General features: G+C 55.5%; 1 protein-coding gene across 1 annotated transcript in view; it reads right to left on the bottom strand.

Annotated features, from left to right (window-relative positions):
- RGMA (repulsive guidance molecule BMP co-receptor a) overlaps nucleotides 1-16,977 on the bottom strand; it is a 44,861-nt gene that overhangs the window by 7,311 nt on the left and 20,573 nt on the right. Inside the window, exon 3 of the mRNA XM_004432016.3 lies at nucleotides 2,758-3,272. Within this exon, the coding sequence (XP_004432073.1) occupies nucleotides 2,758-3,272 (515 nt within the window). The remainder of the gene's footprint in view (nucleotides 1-2,757; nucleotides 3,273-16,977) is intronic.

The following is a 16,977-nucleotide window of genomic DNA, read 5'->3' as shown; positions in this document are numbered from 1 at the left end:
TGGGCCAATTGAATGAATGGAACACAAGAATGAAGGAATGAATGATGAATCCATTTGGATTTTGGACAGCACTGCTGGGCTCAGGGTCCCAGCGTGTGTCAGTGGAGAGCCGAGGGTGGCATCCAGGGGTTGTAAGCCCAGGCACACCGCCCCAGCCTGCAGGACCCACTAGTATGCGGCCTAAAGGCTCTTACTCCACCCCGTCATCCCCCCAGTCAATGGGGGCAGCAGCCCAGCCTCGCTGGTCACAACCACAACTCCTCCCATGTCTGTGTTGGCTCTGTTATCACATTTGGTGCTTGCACCACCCTGGGTCAGGAGGGACAGGCCTCCTGAGGTCCACGGCCCTCTCACGCCCTCAGATCTCCCCTGTGCCCCTGCCAGGATGGGACAGCAAGTTTGCTGCTGGATTTAGAAGCTGCAGTCTCAGGCTCCCAGTCTTCATTTATCTTGGCTCTAGGGAGGGAGGTGGGTAGGTGAAGGAGCCAAAAGGAAGGCCGCTGGGTCCTTGACGCGGGCACCCCTCAGTCTGTGGAGGGCCGGGAGTGGGGACAGCCTGGCCACAAGTCTGCTGCCCACTAGGCTTCATGGCCTGCTGCCAAAGGCCTGTAAGGTTGAGTGCAGGGCCAAGACCTGCTTGTTTCCTACCCGGCAGCTGAGCCCTTGGGTCCAGAGAGAGACCCTCTGCAGGTATGCAAGGGCTACCAGAGCAGAGGGAAGTGGCAGGAATTTTCCTGGCTGTCAAGTCACCTCACTGTCTTCCTCTGGGGTGTGGAGGGACAGGAAGGAACAGAAACACCCTTGTGGGCCAGCCCGGTGCTGCCCAGCACGCTCCCTTGCAACGTGCTCTTCCTGGGAAAACAGACCCACTGCCAAGCTGGAAACCCCAGGGGGCTCTGGAGGGCCGGCCTGGAGGAGGGCAGAGGTGTCCCCATCTTGTGGCTCTGAGAGCCCACCAGCTCACCAGGCCTTGAGGCCGCGCCCTCTGGCTGAGTCTGAACCTGAGATCACAGGAGACACTTGTGGAAGTGGATAGGGAGGGAGAATCTGGGGTGGATAGAAATGTCTTATTGCCGGGGCCACGGGCCACATTGTGGCTGCCTCTGACTCTGGCCCTGTGAGCAGATGCTGAGGCCTCCTTGGGTCAGAAGATGACCGGCTCTTGGTGGCCTCTGGGGCTCCAGATGGGAATTGCCTCTCCTGGCAGTGAGAACATTCTGGGCTCCAAAGTCACGGGCCCAGGTCGAACCCTGGCTCCATGCTCCCGGCTGACTGCACCATGGGTGGGAGGCCACTTTGCCTCTTGGAGCCTCAGGTTCCAGGTGTGTCAAACTGAGTTGCCCCAGCAGGGCGGGGCCGGCCCAAGGGCGGAGGAAGAGGCTGCATGGGTGGCCCCTGCAGTGCTCAGTGAGCTGCTTCTCTGTCCTCCCTTGTTCCGTCTTCCCCCGTTCCAGACACTGCGGCCCCTTTTGCTTTGAGGCTACAGCTTTTCCTTGTGGGTGTGGGGCAAAGACAAAGGGCAGGACTGTACCCAGAGCCTCTACCTCCAACCTAGCGTCCCCAACACCCTCCATGCACCAGAATCACTGGGGGCTTTAAAAAAACACGTCTGACCCCACCCAGAGATTTTGTGTCAGACCCAATTCTGCTCAGTTTGTAAACGTGCAGCCATATGAGAACCCATGGGCAGGACTGTCACCCCAGGAGGCTGCTGGGTCCACTCGTCCAGGTGGGGTTTGCTCCCACTACACTGTAAGCCCCCTGAGGGCAGCAACGGGATCATCCCTGTAGAGAGGCTCCTCTTGATCGGGTTCCATCACTGGAGTTCTACCAAAATATAGTTTGGGGGCAAGAAAAGACTATTCTGAAAGTTTGAAACTGAATGCTCTGGGAAGTGATTCTAAAATTTTTGGACTATAGCCCCAGTGAGAAATCCATTTTACATCTGAACCCACGGGTGCGTGCATACACACCCATGTGCACACATGCACACAACAGACACTGTTTCCTAAAACATTTCCTCTTACCACATACAATGCATTCGCAAACTGCCTTTTATGTACGCTAGGTTATGCTACCCTGTTCTACCCTGCACGGTTTAAAAAAAAAAAAAAAAAAGGTCTAGACGCTGGCCTGGTGGTGTAGGAGTTAAGTTCCCACGTTCCACTTCACCAGCCTGGGGTTCTCGGGTTCGGATCCCAGGCGCAGACCTATTCACTGCTCATCAAGCCATGCTGAGGCTGTGTCCCACACAGAAGAACTAGAAAGACCTACAACTAGCATATACAGTTATGTACTGGGGCTTTGGGGAGAAAAAAGAAAAAGAGGAAGATTGGCAACAGATGTTAACTCAGGGCCAATCTTCCTCAAAAAAAAAAAAAAAAGTCTACATGTGTATGCTGGTTTCTGACCCCAGAATGCTGCTTTCACAAACCTCTAGTGGTGATGTCCAGAAGTTTGAGAAACACCACACTATGCAGAAGTGGTTCCAGGGTGGTTTACGTCATGACAAAGAATCTCTAGAACATTCTTTTCTAAATAATCTGCCCATTTACTGAAAATAAGAACGTGGCGGGGGTGGGGGGTGTGAAAGAGGTGGAGGCAGGGGTGGGGGTGGGGGTGGGTTGGGGCTGGTGGTGGTGCCGGAGGCCCCTGCATCTGCGGGGTCAGGTCTGGGCCCTCCTGACAGCAGGGCCAGGGTGGTGTGACCCCGCAGGGCTGCCCTCGCCTCAGCCACAGCCTCAGCCTCATCCTTACCTTGCTGGTGGCGGTAGCGGCTGAGCCGGGCAGCACAGGGGTGTTGGTGACCTGCACGTTCAGGTAATTATTGTCGATGAGCGGCCAGGCGCCCTGCACCTTGCAGGTCTGGAAGCGGTCTGTGAAAGTCCTGAGGTGCGGGTCCCCAAAGAGGCCGCAGTGCGTGTAGTTGGGGGTGGCCGCGTGCTTGTGGAAGCTCCTCTCGTAGTGGCAGATCTCGGGGCTGTCGGAGCGCTCCTGGCTGTCCCCCGGCGGCGGGAGCGTGCGCAGGCGCGGCTGCGACGTGGGGCCATCCTTGGAGCAGTTGTGCTGGCTCATGAGGTCCTCGATGCCATGGACGGCCGAGTGGTAGGCCAGGTCGCCCCGGCAGGTGCGGGCCGTGCGCCGCGTGCACAGAGCGTAGGTGCGCAGGGCGGCGCAGAACTCGGGCGCGTCGTCGGCGGCCGGGGAGTGGCTGCCTGCCGTGGCGCTCCAGAACTCAGAGTTGCACTTGAGGATCTTGCACGGGGAGGTGGCTGTGGGGAAACGAGGGGACACGCGTGAGGGCAGGCGCAGCGAACCCAGGCCGCCTCCCTCGCCGAGGGCCAGGCTGCAGGCGCATAGCCCAGGACACCTCGTCTGAGACGGCACCACCCACACTGCACGTCCGAGGAGAGATGGCACAAAAGCTCCCGCAGGCGGTGCTAAACTGCGGAACTTGCCCTTCCCGGCCTTCCAGATTCTTCTGCAGTCTTTAAGGACCCCAAGTGGCCACCCATGCAGACTGACATGCTCAAAAGTCTAGCAGGGGGCCCTCCCGGAGTTCCCAGCCCGTGAAGAGGAATGGTCGGTGAGTCTGGGCAGCAGGGCTGTGGGAGCTGACAGGCCACCCTTGGACCTTTGACATCTGTTGACACTTTCACAGCCATCCTCAAGAATTTTGGCAAACACACCAGAAATTTGGCAGGGAATTAAGCCCCACTAGTTAATATGTGTCTAGAGCTCTGCCACTGTGTGGCCTTGTGCAAATCACTCAACTTCTCTGTGCCTCATTATACTCATCTGGAAAATGGGATAATAATACTATCTGTCACATGAGGTTGCTGAAAGTGTGAAAGGACTTAGGATGGCACTGGCAGATAGCGGAAGCTGCACGAATGCCGGCTAGTATGATTATTACATTAGCACTGGTCACAGACGGCCTGGTTCTGATCACCTCGTCTGCAGAGTAAGGGCAGCTTTCCTCTTGGTTGCTCTATCTCCATCCCTCTCTATCCTGCTCAGGAAAGCAAGCTGGGAAGCAACTGAGAGTGGTAACTGTGGATCTGCCCTAATTCGCGTTTTCTTTTTTTTTTTTTAAACTTGCAAGCTTTGAGACCTTGGTGGTAATTAGCTACAAATGACTACGCCTGAGAACCGCGGCTTTAACACCTCTGAATCTTGTACCTGGACACATGGAACCTGCCCTTTCCCAGCTTTCCGGATTCTTCTGCACAGCCCGTACTGAGCACATGTGGCCAGGCATGCAGACCGGCAGCAGGAGGGAAATTTCTACACAGACTGCAGGAGCAAAGGGGCCGCCGACCAGCTGGGAGGCCTGGGCTCTGGGGTCACAGCCCAATGCTGGGTGGTCAGTAGAGGGCAAGGGACCTATTGCTCCAGCCACTGGGCCACTAACCTGGCTTATGACCTTGGAAAAGCCCATATGCTTCTCTGGTGCTGGCTTTTTACCTATAAAATCAAGTTGCGCATAAAACCAGGGACAGAAACACGTGTGGGCAGGCTAACTGGAGAACCGGCCCAGCGGCTGCCCCTCGTGGGCCCGCCTGTGCTGCGAGGCTCTGCGCCCGGAAGCCTGGATGCTCTGTTTCATGGGGCGCCCACCTCCGCAGGGTCGGGCGCCGGCCTCATGGAGCCGCAGTGACCTGCCTGAGTCACACGCTTAGGCATGGGGCAGCCACATGGGGGAGCCGGCTCTAGTCCTAAAATCCAGGATTTCCCCCCAACTCGACCTGTGTATGTCACGTGCTGGCAAACAATGTCGTTTCAGGCGGCATCTGGGTGAACGTTTTCTTCTTTTAATTTGAGGTGTATTGACTTAAATGTGTATTAGGAGAAACAAACATTTGATGGAAGACCTACAGATCTTCCATGTTAATAGCTTTATTTTAAGTTGAGGAAGTGTGCTGGCTTAAAGCAGCAGATTTGGTGCCTAACAGGCGGTGACTGCCGTGAAGGGGCGCCCGTGGCCCAGGGTGGTGAGCACTGGGCGTGGTCTCCCTACCACAGAGGCGCGCTCCTGGGGGGAGGTCTCCCTCCAAAGGCAGCCAGAAGATTCTCTGGCCCTGCTGTCTTCATGTTCCCTAACCTACAGAAGACGTCCAAGGGCGCCATCCACCGGTGGGCTGCAAGTGCTACCTTGGCCTGTGCGGGAGAAGGTCAGGGAGCCCTGGTGGTGGAAGGGGAGAGGGGTGTGTGGAGGGGACACTGGCAGAATGAGCGCTTTGGAGGAACATAGTGCAGAGGGACTGGCTGGAGTGGCCACCACACTCCATCTCGGGTCAGCGGCCTCCACACAGCGCCTGCACCTGCAGCCTCAGTAATCCAGAAGCAGGGCGTGCTGACCCGCCATTCTGCTTTCTCAGAATTATGGAGATATGGAGAAAACCGCCTGAAGGGACACAGGCCTCCCATGCACTCAGGGACACTCGGCTCTGCCCACCACCCACTGGCCCACCAGCCCAGGGCCCCCACCTGCGTCCAGGCTTGGGCCGCCCTCTGGCCTCACCATGCCCAGAGGAGAGAAGAGACACTGCCTGTCCCTTTACAAGCAGACTCTGCGACAGGAGCTGCACTGGCCTCCGCTCCCCGCCAGGGGCCAGGTGTCCCTTCAGCAGAGACTGAAGTCACAGCCAACTCACCCTGTCCAGGCTCGGTGCCATGGGCACTGCAGGCCTCTCTCGGCCCCACGGGCAGGCACTATGGCCCTTCCCGCCTCGCAGAGAAGCAACGCCAGGCTCAGCGAGGCTGTGAGGAAGACGCCGAGGCAGGATGGGAATCCAGCCCATCAGACCCGAGGGCACGTGCTCTCGCAGCTCCAAGTCATGAGACAATCTTAGCGCGTTCACGGTTCCCTTCACTGGCCACTGTGTGGTGCAAGGGCCCACACCACCGCGGGGGACCTCAGCCTCTCCCTGAGGACCCCTCCTGTGAGGCTGAGAGCCCTGACCAGCCAGGAGGCCTGTGGTCCACACGCTCTCTGTGGCTTCGCCTCCAGTAAACTAGTTCCAAGGGGCCATTTCTCGGGGTACAGCCCGTGGAGTGGGCAGGGGCTCCAAGGCAAGGGGCAGGCATGGTACACAGGGCAGCACCAGCCTGCACACAATGGGGGATATGTGGGGTGGCCCACTTATGAAGGTGGTGATGGGGGTCTGCTATCCTCACAGCCTTGAAAACTGGGCTCAGAGCAGTGTCCCAGCTATAGGAACTCATGACGGAAATCCCACTGAGGTGCCCTGAAAGAGGGTCCCTCACACACTCTGGGGTCATCAAGAGGGATCTGCCAGCACAGATATGGCTCTTAAAACCCCGTTCAGAGCAGCGTTCCTCAAGAGTCACTGTGCACCGACTGCCGGGCTCTGGCGCAGCGGCCTCGGCAGGGCTGAGGGTCTGCATTTCTGTCAGGCTCCCCGGGGAGGCCCCTGCTGCTGGTCCACGGGCCACACTCCTTTAGAGTTGGGTCATTTGCTTTTCAACAGTCACAAAGGGGCCAAGTTAGAGCCCTCTGGAGCCTGGACATTCTGGAGTGTGTGACTGGGGCATTTCCTCCGGGCGGGAGGGGGCTGCAGGCAGATAGGGCTGTGAGAGGGAGACAGCTCTCCTGAGGAGCAAACCCAGCAGGGACACAGCTGCCAAGCCTGAACAGCCCAGCACTCAGCCCCCGGAGACAAGGCCTGTCACCTCTCTGTTCAACACTCGATGCAGCTCCTTCAGTTCTACCCCCTTCCCACCCCCCAGCCCTGGTAGGAACAAGGCAATCCTCAGAGGGGGCATGGCAGCTCTGCCCACCACCCCCAGGTGGCGACAGAGGTCACTCTCCGCTGCCCTTGCACTCAGGAGCCAGAGTCTCCAATCCTAGGCAGCTCCATGCAGCGGTGAGCTCCTCTGGCCCCCACTCCCTTCAAGTCCTGCTGATCCCATTTCTCAGCCACCTGGAGAATGTTCTCGATGCTATCACCCAGGACTGGGCCCAAACTGGAGAGGTCTGAAGGAGACACTGGCTGTGTGGGGTGATGGGCAGAATGGGCACTGGAGGGATGGTGTGTGGCTCAAAGTCCCACTCTGTCACCTAGCAGTAGAGGGAACTTGACTCTGCCTCAGTTTCCTTATCTGTGAAGTAGAGGCAGCACCTGCCTTAGAGGGCTGCTGAGGATGAAATGAGGAGATGTGCATGGAATGCAGTGGACACTCAACAAACAGAGTCCCTGACAAAGGTCTCAGAGGGGGACAAATATAACCCCCGTGAGGTCAGAGGTTAGAAGTCACCGGCAGGGGATGGGAAGGGCATTGGATGGAAGCCAGCCCCTCCCTCTGCCTCCTCCCTAGTGAAACCCAGGGACTGCCCTCAGCCCCCCACCATCCTCCCCAGGTTAGGGCCCTGGCTGGGGCCCTGATCCGCCTTTCCACCTTGATTCTGATCAGCAGACTCTGGGCAGCTCCCTTAATCCACTGTCCACCCACACCCACAGGCTCACCCCCACAGCCCATCTGGATGGGTCCAGGACCATGACTGTCTGGGGGCCACACTTCCCAAGGGCACTCAGGATGACTTGCCCCTCCACCTCACTCACCACCTACCTTCCATCAGGGAGGGTGCTATGGACTGAATGTGTCCCTCCGAAATTCACATGTTGAAGCCCCAACCCACAGTGTGATGGTATTAGGAGGTGTGGCCTTTGAGAGGTGATTAGTTTTAGATGAGGTCATGAGGGGGGGCCTCCATGATGGGATTAGTGTCCTTATAAGAAGAGACACCAGAGCTCTCTCTCTGCCATGTGAGGACACAGCAAGAAGGCAGGCTGCAAGTCAGGAAGGGAGCTCTCACCAGACCCCCGCCATGCTGGCCCCCTGCTCTCAGACCTTCAGCCTCCAGAACCATAAGCCTCGCCCCTTTCTCTCTTCCCCTTCCTGGGCCCTCCTGAGTCCCCTCTGCAGAAGATGCCAGTATCAACGGAGGCCAAAGGACCAGATTTACTCAACTTCACCTACTCCCTTTTCCCACCTCCTCACAAGGACCTGTTTTCACTCAGGGGTGACTTAGGCTGGGAGGATTCTTTTGGCTCTTCAGAGGGAGACGGGATCGAGGAGGCCACAAACCGAGTTCCCACCCTTCTGCTTGGAGACCCTCGGCCCCACCAGCCTGTGTGGCCTCACCTTGGTCAGGGCTGCCTAACCTTGGCTGTACCTTAACCTCACACAGGACACTCCCTTTTCTCCTGTCACAATCTCTTCCTTCAGTTTGCAAGGCACCCCAAAATGGTTCTTCCACCCCGACATTTTCTGGGAGATGGTGGAATCAGAGACTCGTGGTCCTGAAGCACAATTCAACAAGTTTGCCTCTGCCCTTGTTAATGAGTAAACGAACAGAAAGAAAAATGAGGGCACTTGAAATTTCCCCATCCAGAGAGAGAACTGGGGTGAATTCAGTGTCAACAAGCTGCAGGTGACAGACTTTGTGTCACCGGGCAATGCCAAGTTGGAGCATCTCACCAAAGTGGTGGACCTTGCTTTGGGGGCAGTGGTGGGGAGGGTGTAAAGGTATGTGGTCTGGGAGCAGATGATTGGGGTCAAATTCCAGCTCTGCGGCTCAGTGGCTGTGTGGCCATGGGCAGATTCACTAACCTCTCTGAGCTCAGTGTTGCTCTCTGTGCCACGGAGATGCCTCGGTACCTTCCCATGGGGGTGTTGAGAGACTAGTGGAGCTGATGTTCGGAGAACACTGGAAGGAAGCTCAGTGCAAGTCAGTTTTGTGTTCACTTTGTACGGTTAAATAGTAATTTGTGGGGGAGGCTAATATTTAAATAACAGCTAATGTGTATTGAGCACTTACTCTGCTACACATCGTATATTACCTCCTTTAACCCTTATGAGAGCCCTGGGACTATTTGCCATCCCCATTTATCAGATAGGCAAACTGGGGCCTAGAGGCATTAAATAGCCCTCTCCTCCCAGGTGCTCTGATGAGGGGGATGCCAACCACAGCCTGCCCCCAAGCTGCTTCCTCCTCCTCCTCCAGACCTTTTGTACTTCCACACACACCAGGCAGTGCCCAGAGGCCGCAAAGACAAACAAAGATGCGAGTTCTGCCTCGAGGGGGCTGACTGGGGAAGGCTGTGCACCCACAAGGGCATCGGGAAGTGGGTGTGGGGGAGCAGCGGTGCAGAGGGGTGGGCACACGGGCTGGGCCTCACCCCCCGAAATAGAAATACTGACAGTGATAATACACCTGCACCCCCCCGGCCTGTGCAGATTACCAACTGCTTGAATGCTGGATCCTCCTCACACCTACTCTGAGTTGACGAGCAGGAATTTTTATCTTCGTTTTACAGATGCAAACACATCTGCGGCTGGAGCCAGCCTGGCTCACACAGCCAAGCTTTGGGGCTGTTTCTATGCTTTTCAAAGTGTGTTTGCCACACCTTCTTCCTTGGGACACAGGCTGAGAATGATCCAGCTCCCCAAATCCCCAAAAGCACGATGCGGTTCCCCACGCCCAGTTCCCCATGTGCAGCCATAGTGACCCCTCCGTTCTCAGGGCGGCGACCACACGCCACACGGATCCTGAGCCCTCCCTGCACAAGGCCCACGTGGAGCCCACCAGGAGCAAGTGCTGCTGCAAACTGACCCATCCCTGATTTCCCGGGCTTCCCCAGCTGCCCCAAGCCCTCGGTCCCTGCACAGCTTCCTAAGAGTTTAAGAGGAAGCCCAAACACTCCCGTCAGAGATGCAGAAGCTATAGATCAGGGTGCGGGAATGGCATGCAGGAGGCCACTGAGCGTGATGAGAGCTGGGACTGGAATCGAGGCTCTCATGCCCCCTGCCGTCTCTCCAGGCGGTAACGCAGCTCCCCTGGGCCTGTCTGCCTAAAGTGGACGTGCATGGAGCCCTCCATTCCTGGGGGTCTCGGGGTAGGGCATCGGCAATGCCAGGGCTGGACAGTCCCCACGGGTGGTGGGCTGAGGGGCCCCTGACTCCCATGGAGTCATCCTGCCACCCCGTGTCCACTCCACTAAATCACAGGCTGAAGGACCCCCCAGGTCAGGGACTTGAATGTAACCTGGCCCAGCATCAAAAGGAAAAGCTCTCGGCTGTGGTGTCACCTGCCAAGGAGACCCCAGAGGGGCTGATTTTTATGTGCCGTATCCTTAAAAAAGGCACGAGATCTGAATTCCAGGCAGTAAACCTTGGACTTTTCAGATGGGAGTGTCCAAGGAAGAAAGCAAGGAGAGGAAAGTCTGAGCATCTGAGACAGATCTTATTGCAACTCACGCAGGCAGGAAGAGGAAACGAGCTTCGGCAGAGCAAGCCACTCTCGATGCTTTCAGTGTGACGGAAGGCCGCCGGCTGCCCCAGTCCTGCCTGGTTCCTGCACATGGCAAGGTGGCCCTTTCTGGCCCATCGGCCACCTCGCTCATCGGCCACCTCACAATGGATCCAAGACAGCCAATATGTGCAGAGCCAGGCGGTTAAAGAACTTGATTGGAAGTTAAGAAGTTCTCCTGAGCTTCTCTTTCGACCTCAGCCACTGTGTCCTCAGGCAGGGGCAGCTCTCGGGGCCTCTGCTAACCCTTAGTCCCTGGAGCTCCATCTCGGACACCCAGGAAAATGCAACGGCCCCGGCTGCACAGAACTTTATGCTCCTCAGAAGCACACTATACATGTTTTGTTTTGACCCAGGCCTCTCGAGACTTAGAACTTTTAGGAATAGCTACCGGGGGAAAAATAGAGGAGAATCCAGAGGCTGCAAATACGGTGGCCGGCCTGGACTCACCAACAGGAGGCCCCTCAACTCCCTCCAGTGCCCCTCCAGGTGGGAGACTTGGCTCAAAGGGTGGGGCCCAGGCAATGCCTACAGGATGGGGTGCGTTCCCAGACTAATGGGGGAGGCGGGCCCTTGGTGCTCGAGTTGGGACCCTGGGCAATCATCGGACTCATTTACTCCTGACTTGTGCAATCAGGGCCAGAGCTCCCTGCTTCTCTGTGCAATCTACTTTATCAAGATCGCTTTATCAACGACCACTTTGTGACCAAACTCCATGTTGGCTCCATAAGATGCGCCATGGAATTTTAGAATCCGGGGCCTGAGGGACGCCAGAGGTCACTGGTTTCCACCTCCAGCTGGCCTCCACGGCAGGAAGTCTCCCTGTAGCATCCTTGATGGGTGAGCATCCAGCCTCCACTCCACTGGACCTCTGCCAGGGCAGAGCTAGCCCCTCCTGCTCTGGATGGCTCCAGCTGTGAACCCACACCTGCCTCCCAGGGACTTGCGTGGCACCTTGGTCCTTCTCTAGAGCCACACAGAAAAGGCTCAAAATTTAACTACTTTGCAAATACTGAAGACAGCCCCTTGGCTTCCCTGTCACCTTCGGCCTCACCCTCCGGCCACTCCTCTCTGTGGGCCTCACTGAACTGTCTGTGTCATCCATCAACATCCCAGCTCGAGTGCCACCTCCCGCTCACGAGTCCCCTGAGAACATCTTTGTCCTGGAAGCATCTGGCTCCCACGCTCCCAACTCAAAGCATCTGTGCCCCGAGAACCCCACATAAGCGTGCACCCCACATATGCAACATTCCACTTGTGCGGGAGGAGACTGGCTTTCTGGTTGACTGAGATACGGCCGAGAGAGAGAGATCACAGCCACACAGCCTGACTTAATTCTTTTCCTTTAAATAGCAACCCAGAGCCTCTCAGAAACAGAAAGACAGGGGCAGGGAGCCTGGAGCACCAGCCGTACCGACCCAGGCAGGGTGAAAATATTTATGCACCAGTGCGGCATTAGCTACTTTCAGAGACCTCCTCTGAACTGTTAATCAAGCCCAATCTTTCAGAATAATAGCCTGATTATTACCGCCTTGTTTGCATAACAAAGAAGCCCAATAAAACTTACTTCACTGTGCGCCAAGCGGGTGTGAAGGCTCTGCCCTGAGAAAGGAGTCTTAGGAATGCGGTAAGCCGCTCCGCCGCCTGAACCCAGGAATAAAGACAATGCAATTTGCCATCAAGAAAAGCCCAATAGACCAATAAATTACCGGCGTGCAAAGGAATTAGATCAGGTTTCAGTGGCCGTGTAGGAGGGGTGGGGTGAGCCGGGACAGAGAGAAACCTGCCAGCTCTTAAAGGGGTAAGGCTCATTCTGAATACAAGCCCCATGGTCAAGTTGGCTGTGTCCAACTCTGTGGCTTGCATAGAAACTGCCTGAATTCATTAATGCTGAGAGTTCTGGACCCTACCATGTGCTAGGCACTGTGCTTCATGCTATTCCTGGAACATGCCTCAGTTAATTTCTGTGCTCAGGTAGAGTCAGCCATACAAACTTCTGGAATGCAGAGCAAACACGTTTCATCTGAATACTAACCCATAACAAAGATAGATTTAAGAATGGAGGCATGAGAGGGTATCAGGGAAGGAGTATGTCAATTAGGTCTTGAAGGGCAAGTGAGATTTGACAGGTGATAGGGGGCAAAGGTCTAGAAACACAAGGGGCCTCCAGAACAGCTGAGATTGGCCGGAGGTGAAATGCTGGTGGGTGAGAATGTAGCCAGGAGTTTGGGGTCAGACACGAAGCCTTGAGCGCCAACTGTGCCCGTTATGAAGCAAAGATCACTCAGCTTCTAGCTGCTTTCCTCTGCTCTGTGTGGGGCTGGGACTCTGCAAACCCTGTTTCTCTTGTCACCCAGCTCCCTGTTGGATTCCACCACAAGGGGGCACTAGACGGAGAGGGGAAGGCTGGAGGCCCAGACAGGTTTACAGCAGGAGCTGGTGCTGCCCTGAAATACCAAGACCAGCCAGGCACCGGCCCCTCAGAGACCCTGGGCCCCCAGGCTCCTCTTCCCTTTGTCCCCCCAGCCCCAGAGGTAGAAACCACTTCCTACAACTGTGTGTACCTCAGTGGTCCGCCGTGGCCTTTCAGTGCTCCCACACCCATCTAACAATCCCCTCTATTAAGGTCCCTCTGTGGCAATTCCCCGTGTGGTTTTTGTTTTCCTGATGGGACTCAGATACGCCCAGCAGCCTAAAGATTTCAGATTAGATCCAGTTGAACGTGGGAGCCCCCGGATAATTTTCAGTAAGTCCATAGCATGATCAGAACAGTATTTTAGGGGGTGGGTTAACAAGAAGAGATAGCTTCAACTGGGACTGAAGCAGGCAGAGGAGAGGGAGAGCAGCTTCAAAGAGAAATCACTGCACAACCTCAGTGGAAAGGCCAGCCCTGCACCCTGAGACCTCCATGTCCCTGTCCTCCCCGCCCTCGGCCCTTGGCAGCTCTGACCCTAGGCTCCCTCTCAGCAATGCGCGGGGGTGCAGGTCCTGAAGGAGGTGGGAAGGGAGCACCAAGCTGGGAGGGCTAACTTGCTCGCACCCAGCGTGAGACACAGGCTGCAGCATCCGCAGAAGCAGCAACCGACCACTCTCCCTCTCCTGTCCCTTAGTACTGAATCTGGGAGGGGACAGCGAATGGATCTAGCGCCAGTATTTGGCAAACTCTGGCTTGGGCAGTATTCTGGAGTCTCTTTGCTTGAGAGATGCCTGAGGCTGCCTGTTTGTGTCACTCCTGTAGGAATTTCAATCAACTGTCCTGGCGTAAACATCGAGGTGTTTGGCATCAGAGACCCGAAAGGCACACACCCAGGTGACAGACTGGAGTTTTCGTCAGGTGCAGCAACCCTAGCTCACTTAACCTACAAGCAGCCAGAACTGATCACCTTTCCTAAAAGGGATTCCTCCCCAGTCCAGCCTAGGACTGTCCCAGGGAACTGACCTAGCCCATGACTCCAACATGTCTCCCACCCCTTGAGTGCACTGGTTTTCTGCTCCAGGAACTGGCCTACAGGAGAAAGAGCGAGGCAGGAGGAAGTTTCTCACACAATCCCAATCAACCTAGGAAGGGGAGGAGGGTAGGCTGAGGAGTTGGGGGTTAACTCACTGCCAAGTGTGCGTAGAGGTGGCTGAATGCCACTCACGGGGCTGAGGCAGGAGGCACTGCTGCTCGTCACACCCAGCCAGGGCGGCTCTGCCTCAGCCTCCACTCATGCCAAGTCGCTGCAAGAAACCACACTGAGTGCCAAGGAAAAGGGCACATCTCAGCTTTCCAAACTGGATACCCTCCCCCAGCCCCCACTGGGGCCACGTGGAGCCAGATCAATAGCAAACATGCCGTTTGGAAGCACATATGCTCACCCTCAGGCCCAAAGCCACCAGCAGGCCTGTCAGTCAGGTGGCTGAGGGCTTCTCTGGGTAAGAGGGATCCATGGTGGGTAAGGGCCAGCACAGGATCCCAAGCCAATAGCATCCTGTCTTAGGGCAGAGAACTAAGCTGCCCTGGGTTCCACAAGAAGGGTAACTACGGGCAAGGACATCACTTTTCAGATATCAATGAAGCTGCAGGTGAGCATTTTGCTCTTCTGGCTTTGAGGCATAGTCTAGGGCTGGCTCTAGAAATGCTAATTTTCCATCCTGGCTCTGCCTCCAGCAGCCCTGGCTCATCTGCTTGGCCGCTCTAGATCAAAATGCATTTGAACTGGCTCTTCTCTCTCACTGCCATCCGCAGGCAGGCCCTTCTCCTCCACCTCCCTCATGCAGTGGGAGGGCAAACGCATGCCAGCTGGGCACACGCCCGGCTGGCGCACACATGTGTGTGAGCCTGTGTTCACGGGACATTCCTCAGCAAGGGGAGCAATAATGGGCTCCTTTCTGCGGGGACCTGGGCGTAGAGGGATCATTTTAATAGGCGTCTCGGTATTCTGACTGCTCGGGTGAAATGGTGCATGAAACGAATAAATAAGCAAAACCCAGAAGACATAAATCTGACTTGGGAAAGTTTGCACAATGACAGCCCTGCCAACTTGCTTTCCTGACCTGTCGCTGGGTGGCATCTTCTTCTTTGGAATGCTAAGCCAGGGAGAAGAGAGGGCCTCTGGGAGAAGGCAAAAACACTAGCTCCACGGAAAATATGGTCACTCTTCATTCTGCTATCTAAATATATCTCCAAAGTTTGTTTCTTATTTTTTCCCCACCTTAAAGCCTTATGTGCTACACAGCACAAAATCTAATTTGCTACACAGCAAATTTAATGAATGTGTTTATCCAAATCTGGTACATGGAAAAGGACAGGGTTCTGGGTTCCACTCCTGGCTCTGCCACTAACTAGCTGTGTAATGTCAGGCAACCTCTCTGACCCTCTGACTCCTCATCAGTGCAGTGGGAATGATGATGCTCGTGGGGAACGGGTGATGATCTCCTGAGGTGACTTATTTAAAGCTTTTAGCCGAGCGCCTGGTATGCCTTGGCCACTCAATAAATGGCAGAGCATTAAAAATTACTGTTTTCCTTCAAATGATCATACTTTTGGAGAGACCAATACAAAGGTATTATATCTTGAAGGATGTTCATGAGTGTTAATTAGTGATGGTTGTCTGTGGCAGGCTGGAATTTGGGTTTTCATTTTCTTATTTATCCTTTTCAGCCTTTAGATTTAAAAATGAGTATTGTTGTTATAACCAGAAAAAATTATTTTGGAAAAAAAGATTGACGTATCTGGGAAAAAAATGCCCTGTAGTCTCCGTTTATTGAGCAACAAAACAAAACAAACAGAAATGCAAAATACCCAAGGGCCCTGGAGTTCCTTGGGTCGTGCCGGTGTCGGGGGTGGGTAGCAAGGAGGAGGGTATAAAGAAATAGAAAATGGGGATACTACTCTTACAAACAGAGCTGTGATTTAGAAGAGGACAAAACCCCAAGACCCACGAAGCAACGAACCAGGAGGAAGCGAAGGCGTCAGCGGCCAAAGCAACAGGCGTCCAGGGCACTGGAGAGCCGGCACGGCTGCTGCCTGAGGGCCTGCACCGGACCCCAACAGACGGCAGTGAACTCGGGCCTTGATCAAGTGGATGGGCACTCCCTTCCAAACTGGGTAGTGGCATGAACAAGGCCTGGGGGCTGCCCGTGGGTAAGGTGGGGGGACACAGTTGAGTACGGGGAAACCAGGTGTCACCTGGAGCCTGGGGATGTGCTGGAAGCCATGGAAATGAGGCCCAGGTGGAGTGTGGGGCCAGAAGTCAGAGGGCCCTCCCTTCTGGATGCTCAAAAGAGAGCCATGAGGAGCCATAAGTTCCTGAGCAGGAGTTTTAGAGCAATTCATTTGGCAACTTAGTGTGTGTGGGGGGTGCTGGGCAGGAGGCAGGTCCTAGAGCTTGTCAGTTGCTTGTAGCAGGGTGACGATGGGAACAGGCAGAAAAGGGTGGAAGAAAGACCCCCAAGCCCCAGGAGACCGGAATAAATGGAGAGGCCCACTTCATACCCAGGGCTTCAAGGCTCCAGGCAGTGGGGTCTCAAACAGACACAGGCCAGGCACTAGCCCAGGGGACTGGAGGGGAAGAATCTAGGGTGACCAACCATCCTGATGTGCCCAGGACTGAGAGGGCTTCTAGGGACATGGGCCTTTCAGTTTTAAAACTAGAAAAGTGCTGAGTGAACTAGGATGAGCTGGTCACCCTAGAAGAAACAGTGCCTTCAATTTTCAGCAGGTTGAATTTAGCCAAGCATTAAAACAGTGTGGCACCTAACCACCTAACCGAAACATGAAGTCGGGGTTCTCTGCCCAGTTCTGTTGAGGGCTTTGCACATTTCACCAGAGAGTATTTTTATCAGGAACCACATGCCCCCCAACATGTAAACTGGTCCCCGTCCCATCCTCTTACCTCCACAGGGTCCAGGGACCCCTCTGCCCCATCCCATGGAGCGTCCTTATCTGAGCCCATGGATCACCTCTCCCCAGTTCTCCTTTGAGCTCTGGGGTGACTGCTAGCAATTTCTCCAACCCTGCAGAGAGGTTTCCCTTCTTAAACCAGAAGGGACACCAGAGATCCTCTCCTTACTCCCCAAGTCACCCTCAGGGCCTAAGAGGCCAACTGGCGACAGGATTTTGCAACCGCCCTCCTTGGCAGCCAAGGCTCTTTCCTGCA

The sequence above is a fragment of the Ceratotherium simum genome, chromosome 3 (assembly GCF_057802395.1).
Source record: "Ceratotherium simum simum isolate JZ-2026a chromosome 3, ASM5780239v1, whole genome shotgun sequence".
Taxonomy (NCBI): Eukaryota; Metazoa; Chordata; class Mammalia; order Perissodactyla; family Rhinocerotidae; genus Ceratotherium; species Ceratotherium simum.
The sequence above is the reverse complement of the archived record's forward strand: the minus strand, read 5'-3'. Positions and strand labels throughout refer to the sequence as shown.